At 35.2% G+C, this 17,520-nt stretch overlaps 1 protein-coding gene across 2 annotated transcripts in view; it reads left to right on the forward strand.

Annotated features, from left to right (window-relative positions):
- The window catches only part of insc (spindle orientation adaptor protein inscuteable), a 51,734-nt gene extending 34,715 nt beyond the window's left edge, over window positions 1-17,019 (forward strand). For both annotated transcript variants that reach the window (XM_076125800.1, XM_076125801.1), the window contains 8 exons: window positions 5,348-7,249; window positions 8,026-8,307; window positions 8,799-9,102; window positions 9,965-10,252; window positions 11,446-11,617; window positions 13,313-13,515; window positions 14,691-14,878; window positions 15,236-17,019. In XM_076125800.1, the coding sequence (XP_075981915.1) occupies window positions 5,349-7,249; window positions 8,026-8,307; window positions 8,799-9,102; window positions 9,965-10,252; window positions 11,446-11,617; window positions 13,313-13,515; window positions 14,691-14,878; window positions 15,236-15,503 (3,606 nt within the window). In that variant the 5' untranslated portion in view covers window position 5,348 and the 3' untranslated portion in view covers window positions 15,504-17,019. The remainder of the gene's footprint in view (window positions 1-5,347; window positions 7,250-8,025; window positions 8,308-8,798; window positions 9,103-9,964; window positions 10,253-11,445; window positions 11,618-13,312; window positions 13,516-14,690; window positions 14,879-15,235) is intronic.
- Window positions 17,020-17,520: the final 501 nt, after the last annotated feature.

Below are 17,520 nucleotides of genomic sequence, written 5' to 3' on the forward strand. Positions count from 1 at the left end.
TAACGTATAACCCTGACTGCGACCAATAAAAACTGGCCCGAAATATCAAACAAAACCAATTGAAATTATGCCTTAACGCGTTAATTAACGATTAAAACTAAGTAGTTAAGTCTTGCAACGCGATAATTTAAAACCTAGTTTGTAGCATTGTCAACACCGTTTTCGAAACGCTGCAAAATAAAGTTTATCATAGAGATACAGTCTACAACATCTTCAACAGGTGTTAAGAACTTTATAACTAGTTATAATTTATGTTTAGTCTGTGTAGCGCATTGGAGCGGAGTATCGCGGTACGATTCTGTCATGCTTTCGCCATCTCCACTTATAAATATGATATCAGTTTAAAGCGCGGAGATTCTTTATTTTTTGTACCCGGTAAATGGGTTTTAGAGTTCCGTAGATAAAGGGTAAAAAGACCCTATTACTTAGACTCCACTATCCGTCTATATGTTACTAGGTTATAATAATATCTGAAACGTGATAGCAAGACAGTCGAAATTTTCAACATATACTTGTTACTATAACAAGAAATAAGTACTAAAAACAGAATGAAGTTGGGGTGACATACAAACAACGTGATTATTTTGCTTGTTTTTAAAGATAATGGATAGATAGTATGGAACCCTTCGTACGCTAATCCAACTCGCACTTGGTCGGTTTTTGTAGAGTTTTTAGACCTCCCGTAGTGCGGTGAATATCGAAAATTCCCCACTTTTACCTTGTTGTTGCGTTGTTTTTGTTTGTTAAGTCATGGTAATTGACGTAATTCGCTTGTTTTCTTAGAAAGTTGAGTTTTAATCCAAAATAGGAGAAATTTGACGTTGGGAGATCCCGAAATGCCTATTACTACATACAATCACTGACAGACAGGTTTTTTGGCTTTGTTAGAGTCTCAGTAAATAGGTAAGAGCATTTCTATGAAAGTAATGGTCTCCGAAATTATGCTAACCAGTCAAAGATACTTCTATTGATTTTTTTATCGATTAAGTTGTTTATAAATGCTAAAATGTGTAAATTAACAATTTCGTCGCCAAAATTCAAAGTCGTTGACTGAAAGACTCTCATTGTTTCCAGTCAAGCATGTCTAAGTTAGAATAATGTTGAATGTATAAACAGTTCAATAGTTAGAATGTAGGAAGTCTACAAGGGCTATCGGTTGAAGTCTGAAGGTTCATTGATAACTTCAAGGTTTTACAGCGTTAGTTGTGAATAAATAAACAAGGTGGTTTTGTTTTTATCTAGAATGTTTTCAGTCAAAAACATTTAGTATTTTGTGTTAAGTTTGAACTAGGTCACGTGTAAGTTTTTAATGTTAGGTAAAAATTATAGAACGGTAGAGAAAATCTTTTGGAACGAAAGGTACACGTTTTTAGAAATATCTATGTAATGTGTCTTAAAATTCTTTAAATTTATGTAGTTTTAAGTTTATAAAAGGAATATAATAAGCTAGCCCTTAGATGGTTTTTATGGCCCTCAGTCCTTGGATTAATTATCTTTGTTGTGTTATATAAGATATGTCATATTATGTTAAAATAAGACTCCAGTTACCTTTATAAAGAAACTTTACAAAATAATGTTTAGTATAATTATTACCAAAATAAATAAATATAATTGGACAACTCACACGGTCATTTGATTCCAAACTAAGCGGAGCTTGTACTACGGTAACCAAATAACTGATAAACATACTTATATACTTCTTAATACATACTTATGTGCATATCCATATTGTATCTCCATAAAACACCACCTAGTAACACAAAAACAGCCATAGACATTAGACAATTCCCACATAGACCTACCAAAGAGAAACTAAACTCTTTAACTCAGTAAGAACCGTTCTACAGTTTCTAGTGAAAACTGTATGTCCGTCCGTTATCCCGCATGGTACAAGTTAGGCCGCAGAATACAAATTATAATGGACTCACAAATGCATATTAAAATGTAGAAATTATACTTAAAATACGGTGATGTTCGTCGCGTGTCAAAACATAGTTAGATGTTAAATTATTGCTTGTTGGTCGAACTTAATTTTGTAAATCATTTGTAAATTTATTTAAATTAGTTTTCACAGGTAGATAACGGGCATTATTAAGGTGTTTAGGGTTTATATAGATTGTTGATTTATGTTTTGGCTGCATACTGCGACTTTAAAGTCAATCAGAATATAACCTAATGAATCTTTAAATCCCTAAAAACTAACTATTCCAACCCCCGGTTTCTGAGGTACATTTAACGGTAGTTTATCTATTTAATAGCGTCAAAACTCATACAAAAAAAAAAACGCTATTTAATAGATAAACTGCCGATAAATGTACCTCTGAAACCGGAGGTAAGACTTTAAACAATAACTTACAGTAGGTAGTAGCAACGACCTTTAAAATGGTAAGATTGTAATATTATAGCTTGTACTTTTGTATCCTCAATACCTAATATAGCCACATTGTAAAACTTTTGGCGATTGAAAAGAGTGGCCGTGAGTTTCTCGCTAGCTCTTCTCATAAGGCTCTACCCCCTTTCCGAGCTAGTGGTAGATTCAGTAATTGTAACGACTATCATAAGTGTCAATATTTGACCTAAATTAATAAATGATTTGATTTTGATTTTGATTTTGATTTTAATTAACTAGTAAATAATTTCATATCTGTTTAGTAGGTATATGACCTGCTATACAGTTTACGACAGATGATATTCTACATTCAATACTTAATACCAAAAAATCTTAACTCATATGTACTTACGTCTACCTTATTTCAAGTGACATAATTTCCAATGAACTAAACCTATGTCGAAACTAGCCGCGTTGCAAACACTTCATAATCGATGTCCATTAGGAACTATATATTAATAACAAATAATTAGTTTTGCACTTTATTTCACAATAGTTCTTTGCTAATAGGAGATTAGAGCTTATACTCTAATTGGATGAAGTATTTGAAAAACTGACTACGTCGAATAAAAAATAATACTTATGTAACTCGAAAACATCCTTTTAGATAACACTCAGATTTTTAATTTAATAATGACTTAGATCTAACTGAATTAAATTATTACTCATCGTGATATCCCGTTATTATCTTTAAACAGGATTCGTATTGATAAATGCAATGAATGTGAATCACTCATTGACACTGCAAACTGATTGCCGTGATTACTGATAATTATTTAATTACTAATTATACTTTAATTTTATATTATAAACTAGCTGACCCGCGCAACTTCGCTTGCGTCACCTAAGAGATCATAATTTTTGCCGAAGCTTTCGTTTTTTAAGAAGAAGGTCATAATTTTCTCCGTTTTTGTAACATTTTTCGTCACTACTCCGCTCCTAATGGTCGTAGCGTGATGATATATAGCCTATAGCCTTCCTCGATAAATGGGCTATCTAACAGTGAATTTTTCCAATCGGACCAGTAGTTCCTGAGATTAGCGCGTTCAAACAAACAAACAAACAAACTCTTCAGCTTTATAATATTAGTATAGATTAGGAAGTCTGTCTGCTACACTCAACACGTTTTGTACGTTTGGCGCAGTGGTTAAAGTGGTCACCTCGCCGTAATAACCGTAGCGCCACGTGTGGTGGGTTCGAATCCCACCCGGGACAAATGTTTGTGTGATGAGCACGAGTATCTGTTCTGAGCCTGATTGTTAAATTATCTCTGTAAGTATGTATTCAAAAGTATTTAAGTATGTTTATATCAGTTATTTGGTAAGCATAGTACAAGATCTGTGTTAGTTTTGAATCAAATGACCGTGTGTGCGTTGTCCAATAATATTTATAAATGATAGAGAACCTTTCATTACCTAATGTATTCATATAACAAGGGAAGTACAGGATCGATTACTATCACATAAAGTTAAGTAACACATTGACCTCTGCTCTTAACGTAATGGCTTCTAAACGATAATATCTACATGTACACACACCTAACATGTTTTAGCGTTAATCTATCTAGGACGAAGGGAAAGTAGTCTAATATAGTCATGAAATATTCTCATTTATAATCAGAAAGCTAGTCATTAAATGTCTTGTTCATTATAAAAGAAAGAATATGTCCTAAGGGTGTTGCTACAATAGCAAATCAACTCTCGATCGATAATAAAATATCGCACACCGGTGCAACACTGTCACTATTGTAAAAAAAATCAAATCTATAGATATCTTATTAAAGTCATTGTTGTGTGAGGTGTAAAATTTTTAAATACTTCTCCTGAAAAACTAATTTTTTGCATAAGTGACAGTATTGCACCGAGGCGCGAATGGTGCGATATATTTAATCAGAATAGTTTGTTTTTACTGCATCGTCACCATCACCAAGCTGATAAGATAACAGTCGTTAAGTTATGTAAAACGCATTCGAACGGGTTGTACAACTTTGTCACGATATACACTTGGTTGATCACTAACCATATGCTTAAATAATAAATAGACCACACTGATCGTTCGCTCCTATTAATTTTCATCGATAGATAAAAACACAATTCTACATAACACAGAAATGGTGACCCACCCACACCTTTTATTAGAAAAGATTGTTATTTGCAAACCCGTGTAAAGAAATGAAAGCATGCTCTAAACAAACAAAACGGTTAAGTTATCAATCACTACCTACATAAAGAAAGATATCGACGTCCGGTAATGTGTGTTTAGTTGTTACATTACTACTATGAATCAGACAGTGCGTTGACTCAGACGACCGCAAACCGTGGCCGAGTTAACATAGACACACATTAATCTACCGAGATACGTAAATGAGCTTTTGTTACAAATGTAGAATGTTTTAGTGTCGTTGAAGTAGGTATAAGACCAGACATGCACACTTGAGATTTAATGTATCTCTCAGTATAATACTCTACCATCGTTTACAATGTTACATCTGCTCCCCAGCATCTTACCTAAGAGAGTTATTGTTCGCGTACGGTAAACCGAAGGGGAGAATGACAGTCGATGTGTGAACGCCCTTGCATTTTGTGCACAATAGCCTCTGCAACGGTTTTTAACATCTGCCCGACCTCACCAAGACTTTCGTGATATGCCATTATTATTATTTCCAAAGCACGCGTCATATCACCTTGGACAGTGTTTTACTACTTTTTTCTTCAACTATTGTAAGCAATCAACACAATAGGCGTACCGAATTCCCATGACTATCAAACAAAAACAAAACAAACTTTACATACGAGTACGAGATAATTTGTGTTCGGCGGCGTCACGCGCCACGGGCCGCGCACCTCCGATACTCCTCATAATGGACCAAGACATTACGTCACCACACCGATCATTAAACCCTACACCTTACACGACGTTCCCACGACTCATTTACCTATCGATTTGTTTCTTTTACAGGATGTCCAATTTCCAACGAACGCGCAGCAAGGTGTGGTGGGGTGACTCTCCGCCCAACGTTGGAAGTCCAGTGGCCCAGCCCGAGTGGAACCGAAACCGAAACGAGTGGGAGCCCCAGCTGCCTCACTGGATAGCCAACCCGCCCGAACAACAAAGAAACAATAGCACCGAAGACATTGCGCAACCTATACAGATAAATCAATGGCCTCTGCGTCACGGCAGCCCCGGCAGCCATAAAAGTCAAGATTCCGGCTTCTCTGACTCTGACAGCTCGCCCCCACCTTCACAGTATTATCAGTCGCCAGAGTCGAGCGACAACAATAAATCGTCAAGTAGTAGCGATTCGAACAACAATCAAAATGTTACTGTAAAACAAGCGGTTGATTTTCAAAACACGCCGCAGAGCAAAGATGTTTGCGATGCTCGGATGGCGGACGACGTCAGTTGTGGCATGCCCACGCCGAAGCCACGACTTCGCAGCAGCAGTGTCATACAAACTCCATATGACTTGCAGAAGTATTGTGAAATACATCATGATGAAGAACATATGGAACTTTTGAAGGACAAAGACGCTGAAAATGTAAACTTAAATAAATCGGAACAAAAGTATCCGGCACCGAAGAATATTAACAATGAAAAATCGAATAAAGAAAACTCGAAAAATGTTTTGAACAATAGCGCCAACAATAAGCTTAAAGCTAAAGTTGAAAACAAGAAGGAGACCAATGTCTCACCTCAGACTAACGTAAGTAAGAAAGAGAATAACATTCCAAACAAAAGTGCAATACAAAAAGATACCAAAGAAGTACCAGTTAAAAACATTAATATTATAAGTCCCTCTAAGAAGTATCCGGTCAAGAAGTCGTTTATATCGAGTACTGATAGCGATAGCACCAAAGTTATTAAACTAGCGAAAGTGAAAGACTTGGAGACTAGTAAGAATAAATCTGAGGAGAGCTTAGAATATTTGAAATTAGAGGATAATAACCAGATCGCTGTGAACAATCAGCCGAGGAATCGTACACCGATATCTAATGTACCTTATGTGCCAACTGAGAGGATCACACCACCGAAAGTAGAATACACACGTAGCTTATCAAACGAGGAGAATATTCCGATAGCAACCACTCCTAAATTCCAAAGAAATAGACTGAACAAATCATTAAACTTTGAAGCTCAGAGGTTAGACCAACAGATTCTAGACATTCAGGAAGGTTATCATTCTTTAGGATACATAGACGAAGACGAACCAAACCAAGACATGTCTTATGAAAATGAGCAAATTCATAAACCAACAAAAGCCATCCTTGGCAAGAACATCATGGATAGCCTGCACCTAAAACCAACTAAAAAGGCGGGACCAAAAGCCAAACAGCGAATGGCAACAAAAGCTGAAAAGACAAAAGATATGTTCAGAATATTTCCTAAGAAAGAAAAGCCAACAGTAGTTGATACTCGTGCTGGTGGTCATTTGGAAGGTAGTCGAGTACCTTCACTCGGTCTACCAAGGGTTAAGGAGCAAGATTCTTGGGTCATAGTGGGTCACCCAGAAGAATTGTTGATACCACATTATAACGAACGATTGATTGGTGGTGAAAACGACTTGAAAGCAAATGACAAGCCAGAGGACGATTACCTAAAGAATGGCCGTCTCACACCGCCCCCACAATTCCAAGATAAACAGAAAACTCCTTACGAAACTGATTCTAAGACGAATAAGAACTTAACACATGATTCTAAGAGAGAGAAGTTAAAAGCTGAGATGGATTTCATGGACGTTCAGATGAACTTAGCCTGTACCTCTACTCCTAAGATGTTGACACCTCATGAGATTATGGATGTTCCAAAAAGCGATAGGAAAAGTACTCGAAGAGTGAATTTATTAGAAAACTTCAATAGTGGGTAAGTCTACATCCTGTTATATTTGAAGCGGGGAATCCAGAAGGCTTAATTGACCTTATTGCTACAATTATTTTTAATTCAACAATCAGTGTCAACGTAAGGTTAACTGGTCGTTTATAAATCTTATTTGTTTCATAAAACATAGTATTGAATGAGTTAATATCCTTTTCATTATGCGTCATATCGTATCCTTTGATTCATGCATAGAATAATAGAACTAGCAATAACATAATCTTCGAAAAATATACTCTAATGAAGATAGATAGAAGAAAACTAAGAAAGCTTTTACTATAGTATATTAGAATAAGTCCTGACAACATTATTACAGTCGTTTAAACCGAACAACTCAGCATTAGTGCAAATCAATACAAATTAGAATTTCACCTTCATTAGAGGCCGAGAAAACGAACTTATTCTACAAATAACTGGTATTAAGTTAAACTTTTCCTCGCTCTCAGCAAGTCCGGTTGTTTTCTTTATAATAATAGCTCTAAGAACTTGAACTAAAGTAGACTTTATGAAGTTAAACACTAATGGAAAGATGGAAGAGTTTAAAACATAGGATCTAAAATTGTTATTAATCTTCTGGATTAGTTTATTAATTTGCTTTACACATACCTACACAGGCAAATAGTGCGTCAGACGAGTTTTTATCAAACCGGTCTGTATTTTTACTTTAGCCTGTATCCCCTTTGCCCATACGCATATAATGAAATCTTACAACGTCTTAGACCTTTTCCATTATTATTTTTTATAACAAAACATTCCCATTTCAGGATAGTACTAAACAACCAGAACGAAATCCTCTACCGGGAAAGATCAATAGATCAGACCACACTAGAGCGTCTTTGTGAGCGTAAACCTGAGCCGGTTCAGTCCTGGTTGTGTGACTTAGTCGGTTCATGTGAGAACGAGTGCATGACGACGTTGCAGAGCAAGCCTCTAGGAGCTGAGATGAAGGCACTGGTGACTGCCAGCTCGGCGACTATCACTGGGAATATCAAAAAGGTGCAGACGCACGGACAGATTATTGTGCATCAGTATAGTGATGTTTTAAGGTAAGTTAACATGCAAATTGTGACTGAACTTCACCACTAACCTACACTAGTCTAGAATATATACCTACCTATATAAAATATAGACGGACCTAGAGATATTGCTATACTCGTCGCGGCCCCAAAAAAAAATCTAGATCTACTCTTTTACACATACATTTTGGGTTAAAAAAAAAACACGGAAGGGTTTTTTTACTATACCTGTTTAATCCCTAATCCCAATAATCTGTTAAAGTATGCTATGCTTTCTACTCTTAACTATCGAATAAATAGTTGTTTTTAATAAAAACATCGTGCCACGGAAATGATTTCTCTCTTTATGAAGCAATTACTCTACAAACAGCGAGCGAGCGATTAGAAAAACATAATCAATTCGTATTACGATACTTGCCCGCACTAACTTCAATATTCATTTCACTAACAAATCGAGGAAATAATTATAAAAATTAACATAAAATATGTTAATTACTTTCACGGAACAATTTTATTTGCAGGCAAATTGAAAGTGGGCAGTCTAGTGAAGAGCAGATATGTTTGTTAGTAGCAAATATCAATGAGTTTGTGCTAGCACATAGCATTACTTTGAACACGAAGCCGCCTGGAGAGACGCCGGAACGATGGGACAAGATAAAGAAGTCTTTGCAGCTGTATCTACAGAAACTAATCGATGTGGGCGAGGACGTCAAAGTGGAATTGAATGAAAGTAGACCGGAATGGAGTCTGATATTGAAGCATTTGGACATGCTCATTGATATATTCTTGGAGACGACAAAAGCTGTTCTAGTTCAGCAGATGAAGGTAAGAATATGTTTAAATTTTAATAGCCGATTTCTGAAGACAAGTGATGCTTGAAAGTCACGCTGTCTTTGTCGCTTTATCAGGGTTTCGTAGTTTCAAAGGGGGAAAACGGGACCCTATTACCGTGACTTCGCTGTCTATTCGTCTTTTACCAGACTGTATCTTATAACCCGTGATAGTTAGACTGTTTAAATTGTCACCGATGATGTATTTCTGTTACCGCTATAATAACAAATACCTACAAATAGAATAAAGTATTTATTTAAAGGGGCTCCTAAGCAACAAATGTAATTTTCTTGCCATTATTTCTTGTGAATTATGTTGCGGCATTTTTAACTGACTGAAGTTTAATCATTTGGTTGTAAGTCTAATTACTTTACAAGACAATCAGATCGTAGATCATTGCGTGCGTTTTAAAGGCGCTGCGTTAACGTATGACACAGCTACATAGATTTATTCGTTCATAACATGTAATCTACTGAATACGTAAAGATAAATCATATAGAGTTCCGTTTTCTTAGAAACTGTATTAAAACAAACAGTATAAAACACGAGATGTTTCGGAAATAAACATTTCTGAGAGGAAATTTTTAATTATAGTGGTTGTCTGCTTAATATTATTGGTTATAAACGACACATACGACTGTGAAAAACTGGAATGCAATTTCCTTTCACATACTTCTGTTTACTATCCTATCTTTTTACACAAAACATTGAACAAAATTTATTCAAACACCGGCAATTATTTCGTTTTTAAAAAGTTACTCCCGCTGCAGCTATTAAAAGGGGATGAATCTGAACGCGTTGCATGCTGCCCAACTAGGTCTATATGATCATTTACCTAAATTCTCTTTTCCCACAGACTTTAGTATCAATCATCGAAGAGCCCCCATCGGACATGATCTTGAAAAGCACGTTAACCTCTATCGGGCACCTGGCCATGTTATCGGACACGACCGAAGCCTCTCTGCATGAGAAATGCGCTCGCATCATGAAAAACATCACGGAGTTACCGTTTGTGGACTGTGCAGTGCCTAGGGCTTTGTTGACAGCGATTATTGAGACGAACAAGAGTTCTATAAAAGCGTTGTCTTTAAGAGCGCTGGCAACTGTCTGTGTTAATGGCGACGCGGTGAAACAGTTTGAAGAGGTGAGTGTGTTTTTTAAAGTTTTTACTAGTTGTAAAGTGAATTGTTTTGTGATTTACGAGTTGTATTAGATTGTACTGTATTAGTTTAAGCAGTTGTTACGATTTACAAGAGTATGTATAGCCTAAAATACATCACTTCGTTCGTAATTTGAGCATTTTTTTAATTTATATAGGTACTGACAATTTTAAAGTGATAGTCTATGGTTGCTGTAGAACTTACAATGTAGACTAATACGAACTGCAATATTGTTATAATTTCCTTCATTAAGTTGTTTTCCAGACAATATTTTTAGTGTTATTTAAATTGGACTAAATTGTGTTGCACTTACACCTAGTTAGAAAATAATTAACAATATGTAAATATACGGTGAAATTGAAGAAATAATTCATTATCATTATTTATACCTACTAGAGTTCTATTTTCAACTTATTTTGATGTTTACTTGCCCTTTGTTTTCCTTATAAATTAAAAGTAGAAATATAAACATATAGTTTATATATTGTAGTGTAGTAGTGTCAAGGAAAATAATATGTCAACCATATACATGAATCACCTTGGTATTTTGTGGTTAAACTCTGTTTTACCGTTCTTAACAAATATTATGAAAATCTTTGTTTGTAACTAAACAATAAATGTTGTCTAGTATAAAGCGTATTAAAATTCCCGGGTGATGTAGGTGTATGAATGACGACAGATCAAACGTCAAACTTTTGTTAAATAAACAAATTATTAATAAATAATGATCAAGCAAAACTTAATGGTTAACTTGGACAGCAATAGCTTGTAATAGCAAGATATTATCTGCTTTACTAGCTATGTCTTCTTTATGTGAATTACACATTTTGTACAATAAGGAGTGATTCTCATTTTCGAGATGTATTTGCAAGGGTGCTGCAAAAAAACTATAACAGTATGCACATACATATAATTTGAAAAACGTATCGAAAAACTTAGACAGAACTCTTTTTTCATATACTCAAGTATTTATATCAATCTTCATCATTTCATTGTCTAACCCCTGGTTTCTGAGTACGTTTAGCGGTAGTTTATCTATTCAATAGCGTTTTTTTTTGTATGAGTTTTATCGCTACTGAATAGACAAACTGCCGCTAAATGTACCTCAGTAACCGGGGGTAAGTTCTATAATTTTATGTAGTTTAACAAAACCGATAATTTATTCCTTTTTTAACAGGGTGGTGGCATAGAGATCCTATCAGACATTCTATCGGACCGTTCGAACCCGGAGCCACAGATGCGCGAGGCGATCACCGTGCTCACGCAGATCACGGCGCCCTGGCTACGAGGACACTACGACTTGACGCAGTTGCACCTGTACCTTAACACTATTGTCGAGAATATTACTGGTAAGTTACAGACGATAATATATAAAATAACCCATTAGTTACTGTCCCACTGCTAGGTTTCCTAACGTAATGAGGACGGGGTGAGGTCTTAAGTCCAGCAAGTTGGCCAAATGCGGGTTAGAGTCGTTGAACGCCTTCGAAAACTGTTTTAAAGAGCAGGCACAGAAGGTTTTATCACGATGGTTTTTTCTAAAAAATGCTTTATTCCTTTGTAAGTTAAGCACTGTTGTAATCTTAACAATGTTTTTATACGAATCCAATAGGATTTAATATGAAGTGAAACTTTATAAGTACCTGTTGATATAACGCGTGAGCTTATTAGAATTTACTAAGATTTTTAAGGATATTTTTTTGTGAAAATAAAGGAAAAGTTGAAAAGTGTGCTCGAAGCAGTATAGAAAACGAAATTACTCCAAAGGGTCTATTGGAAAACCTTCATTGCTACTAATAATGCCATCTAGCGGTGAATTATATTTGCCGTTAGTTATGCCATCTAGTGACTAGTAGCAGTACCTCATAATTTTGTATTGAAAATGGATAGTATTTTTTGTTTTCACATTGTAAATAGTTAGAACGACTAGTATTTAATATTATTAAAATATCACTACATAGTATAAAACAAAGTCGCCCATTTTGTCTGTAGTCCCTTCGTATGCATAAAACTTTAAAACTACGCAACGGATTTTGATGCGGTTTTCACTAATAGAAAGAGTATTTTCTCCGACAGGTTTTTATATATAATTGAAATACATTGAAACTATATTAGCTGAGTTATAGCGATTTATGTCCAAGAAGTCAGAAAAAAAATCTAATTGAAGATTGCATTTGTGCGTGCGCCGCTTATACCGTTGGATACAAGTAAGAACAATGTATAGCAAAAACATTGGTCTTTATTAGTTCTACAAAAAAGTCCGCGATGACATATATCCAGCTTTTTTATTTAAGTCACAAAAACTACTTTTCTGTATTAAAAAAACATTTAATTCGTTGGGTGATGTTTAACTGGTGATATAACCAATAATACATATATCCTTATCAAAATAAGTAAGTTCATCATCACGAGCATTTAATTTAGATTATTTTTGCAGTTTACAGTGTGTTATTTAGACATATAGTTTAGGAGATATCACGATATTAGTATTGCGGCACGGTACGGGCCGGCCGCGGCGGCGGGGGCAGCGTCCCTATAAATAGCGCGTCTTAAAAAGTAAACAAGAAAATAATAGTTAGATGTATATAACAAAAGTAGGTAAGTACATAAAAAAAAAACAAAAAATATAAAAAAACGGTACATAAAAAATAAATAATATTAAAAAGTAGGTACTACGACTTTGATCTATACATATGAGACAAAAAAAAATCTGTACATTACTTAAATCTTTTTTCCAAAAACTGATAGGGGGGGCGATCAAAGAAGAGTCACAGAAACCAAAAACCTTTTAATATTTTAAACGCGGTTAAGGGAAAGAGAAGTTATTGTGAATTGAAAATTAGTATCCAATATGTGTTGGTGCGTTGACTGTATTTGTCGAAGTAGCGGGATACACGCAAACGAAGTTGCGCGGGTCAGCTAGTTACTTTATAAACCCCAAACATAAATAGATTCTTAATAGATTTGGTATTCGACACGTTATATTATTATCCTATTGCTCAAAATGTTTTCTTATAAGTTTTTATAATCTTCTTTTCTTCTAGGTATCCTATCTCGCACGGAATGCTGTCAACTGCTGCTGCTCTGCACGGCGTGCCTCGTGAACTTGGTGCGTGAGTTGGAACTGGAGCGGAAAGATGAGGAGTTACAATCTGACATCGTGGAAGTGTTCACTAAGAACCGAACTGTAGAACGTCTGCTAGAGGCTGTCAAGAAACGGGGACCGAACATCTCTGTGTTCTTGCAAGTAAGTATTTAAAGCAATTTCAAATTAGGTTCTTTTCTACCCAATAATGTAGTTCTTCTTATTGTGTATAGTGGTTATTCCTCTTAAACTAAGATTATTTCGTCCTACGGTCTAGTTCTAGTTATTGGATATTCATCCTGCCTGTATAAAAACATTGAAAATGTAGGCAACTGTGGGAACTCAACAAGAGTTTCTATATAATTTTTGATATATAGTTATAGCAGGGGCCGAAACAGGTCAGTAAAGTCAGTAAAAGTCAGTATTTTTGGACCTGGTCAGTAAAAGTCAGTATTTTCGAAAATCGGTCAGTATAGTCAGTATTTTTCCAAACTCAACGATATTTTTTTGGTTTTCCTTAGCTGTTGGCCAATCTTACATTCTCGATTTGCCCAGTAATGATATCAGAGGGCTGCTTTGGATGCTCGATATTATGTGGATGATCTACGTAATATATACATCCATTACAGCATCACATGACTTCAATAGAATAGCAAATTAAAATTTACTATTTTTTTGAAATCAATAGTATAAAGTGAAAATTTTTTAGCGCCGTTGCGCACTTTTCTGTAATTTTTAAAAACTTCTAAACTCGCGTCCGGGCACGTGACCTGATCGAAAATTCGTAAGACCTGATTGAAAATTCGTAAGACCTGATTGAAAATTCGTAAGACCTGATTAAAAATTCGTAAGTCCTGATTGAAAATTCGTAAGACCTGATTGAAAATTCGTAAGACCTGATTGAAAATTCGTAAGTCCTGATTGAAAATTCGTAAGACCTGATTGAAAATTCGTAAGACCTGATTGAAAATTCGTAAGACCAGATCGAAAACTTTACTAACAATAGAAAAAGCTCTTTAACACAATAAAAAGGCGGTGCTGGTTGACTATGGGGATGATGGAGACCAATAACCGAAAATAATCTTTTTAACCGACATCTAAAAAGGATTTTGTCTTTTCAATTCGACTGTATTTTTTTTTTATTTCACACCGTTCACCTGAAAAACGGTTTAGAAATGGTCTGTATTTGGTCAGTATTTTTGAATTTTTGGTCAGTAAAATCAGTATTTTTGACCTCGGAACTTGTTTCGGCCCCTGTTATAGGTTTATAACTTGTGAATAAGACTCCGTTATTAAGCCGCTTATAGCAATTTACTAATATAAATATATAATTTCAGGAACAAACAGCGTCACTTTTAGCATCGTTGTCCCGCATCCCGCGCTGCATCCTGCTGTTGTCGCGCGTGGCCGCGGCGAGCGTGGCGCTAGTGTGCTTCGCGCGCAGTGCTCCTGCCGCCGCCGCCCGCGCCGCCGAGCGACGGGCACAGGCCAGACTACACTGTCATGCCGCGGAAGCTATTGCTAGGTAACTTGATTATACATTTTTAAAGACTTAGTTAAACTTAATGTAATAAAAAAACCGGCCAAGTGCGAGTTGAACTCTCGCACGAAGGGTTCCGTATCAAAAAAGTACGAAAACAACGTTTATTGTATGGGTAATCCATTTAATTTTTTATTTTTTTTTTATCATTTGTGAAACTGTCAACTTTCTAGGTCCCGTTTTACCCTCTGGGTACGGAACCTTATTAAATACCAGATTTTGTTATTCTTATTGACTTGCAATTTAATTTTGAAAGAAACCTTCCACTGTAACCCGCTCTATCAACAATCAAACACAAAATCAAAAACCACCAACAAAAACTAACCTAACATTCCCTTCCAGGTTATCCGTAATACCAGACGTAGCTCACCAGATCGTACAACTGGAAGGAGTTCCGCACCTTACCCGGCTGGTAAGGTTGCAGAGAACCCGTCCCCACCTGGACACAAACCCGGACCAGACCCTCATACACTGTCTGAAAGCTCTCAGGATAATACATAAACACCATCCCGATGCGTTTGAAGACCAGAAAGATGTAGAAGAAATGGTTCGACCACATTTGATGGAGTCTTTAATGCTGTTTTCGGCTAAGCAAGAGAGCTATGTGTAATTCTTGAAGCTGAAATAAATGTCATATACTCCGGACTGAGCTATAAGCAATTTTTGACGAGAGTACATTTGCAAAATCTACAGGTTTTCTTTTGATCAACCATGACACTTTTGTCATTAGCTTTGAGTAGTATTGCTTTATTAGGGTCCGAAGAAGTTCGAAAATATTCAATGCATTGATATCTGCTTGCATGTATAATAAACCTATGTAATCGTGATAATATACCGGTATTAAAATATCGAGTAATGTATATTCCATGGCTAGATTAATTCTATCTAGATTTTAGGTTAAAACCTAAACTCGAATGTAATTTTATTAGAGACTGAATAAATTGTAAAATGATCTACTTAATTGTGACTTGACGACAAAACTTACAATGCGAGAACTAATCGATTACGACAAATCAATTCGATTAATCTGTTATGAAATGTATAATCGATTATAAAATAGGCTGTATAAATTCTCGATTTAATCGATTAATGTAATCGGACAAATGAATTAAATAATCACGGCTTAAAATTGTTTGACCTAGCTGTATTTAGGCCAAAAAATATTAGTTCAAGATTTTTAATAAAATACTTGTTTTCAATTACAACTACCTGGTCACCATAATGGGGCATAAATAAGTGACGTCAAATGGGGAAATCCCATAGATTGTTACAATACTTTTCGACTAACTTTTCAGCCCGCATTCATACAATTTTATTTGTTATGGAAAGTTCGCCGAAAGAAATAAACCGCACTTTTGCCCTGTTATTGTTTTTAGGTAGTATTTTTTTTCTAAATGATTATGCCATACATTCCAATATGGAAAGGTGTTACTGTATATAAAATTCTACGCTAAATTAGCAGTAAATATTGGCTTTGTAAATATCGCAATAAAATTGACCCACTGGGACCCGTCTGTGGACATTTTAGTCGTTCCTTGTGGTTTATTTCAACTCTTTTTAGTTCTATTTATCTCGAATAGTTTAGTTCAAAGGCCATACTGTCATGAAATTACTAGTCTCTAATCATTCGTTTAGTTTCTTTTAGTCTTAAGATACTTTAAATGTATTTAAGCACTATCCAAATTGATAGTGTAATTGTCAATTTGGTACTTTGCTACTATAGTTAGTACCATCTTTAAGTATTGAAACTAAACATAAGTGTAAGTTTCTATTCGGAATTAATCCAGGGGCCAGTTTCACAGAATAAGTGGCAGATAACCTATCTACAAGTTAAAGAAAAGTGAGTCTTCTTGATACTTATTCAGGCAAACCGCTCCTTATTCTCGTAAAACTAGAAATACTTTAGTGGGACTTCACTGGTTTAAGATGGTCTTAACTATAATACAGCATCTACTTATTTATATTCATTCTTTGTACAATATTAAGTGCTCTTTCATTCTTATTTAAAGCATCGAGACCACCAGTATAACTTTATTTTATCGTAAGTAGGCATTATACTCGTGAATGTAAAGATATGCGGCTCCCTGCCCTACTGTTATCTGTTAAATAAAGTATATTATCGATTATACTTGTTGTTTTATTTGTAATAAATAAATATTTTGTTACGAAACATTTATTGTCAACACTTTCCTATAAAAAGGGAGTGGCCCTACTTCAATAAAAGTAAAGATAAAATTGCCCACTTATATCATACACACATTACACAAGTGATTAACAAGGAAGATCGTAGAATTCCGACTAAATCTGGGACTATACCGGAATTATAATTCTTTATATGAGTAAAGAGAACGATTGTCATCGCATATTCTTTATTCCACTTATGTATATTATGTTGATGACTAATATGACTAATACCTACTCATGTTTTAACAAAGGTGTGACCATTTGATGTGTTATTAATAATTAATTATTACTTTAATACTAGCATTTACGCAATCCGTATAAGCTTTAACCTTTCCTATAATAACATAAACAATATAAATTTATATTTTTCAGTAGAATAAGTTTATAACCTACAATTTCGCTATTAAAATGAAGAAAGTTCTCTATTAGTGTGAACTAATTTT

This window comes from Anticarsia gemmatalis, chromosome 18 (assembly GCF_050436995.1).
Source record: "Anticarsia gemmatalis isolate Benzon Research Colony breed Stoneville strain chromosome 18, ilAntGemm2 primary, whole genome shotgun sequence".
Classification (NCBI taxonomy): domain Eukaryota; kingdom Metazoa; phylum Arthropoda; class Insecta; order Lepidoptera; family Erebidae; genus Anticarsia; species Anticarsia gemmatalis.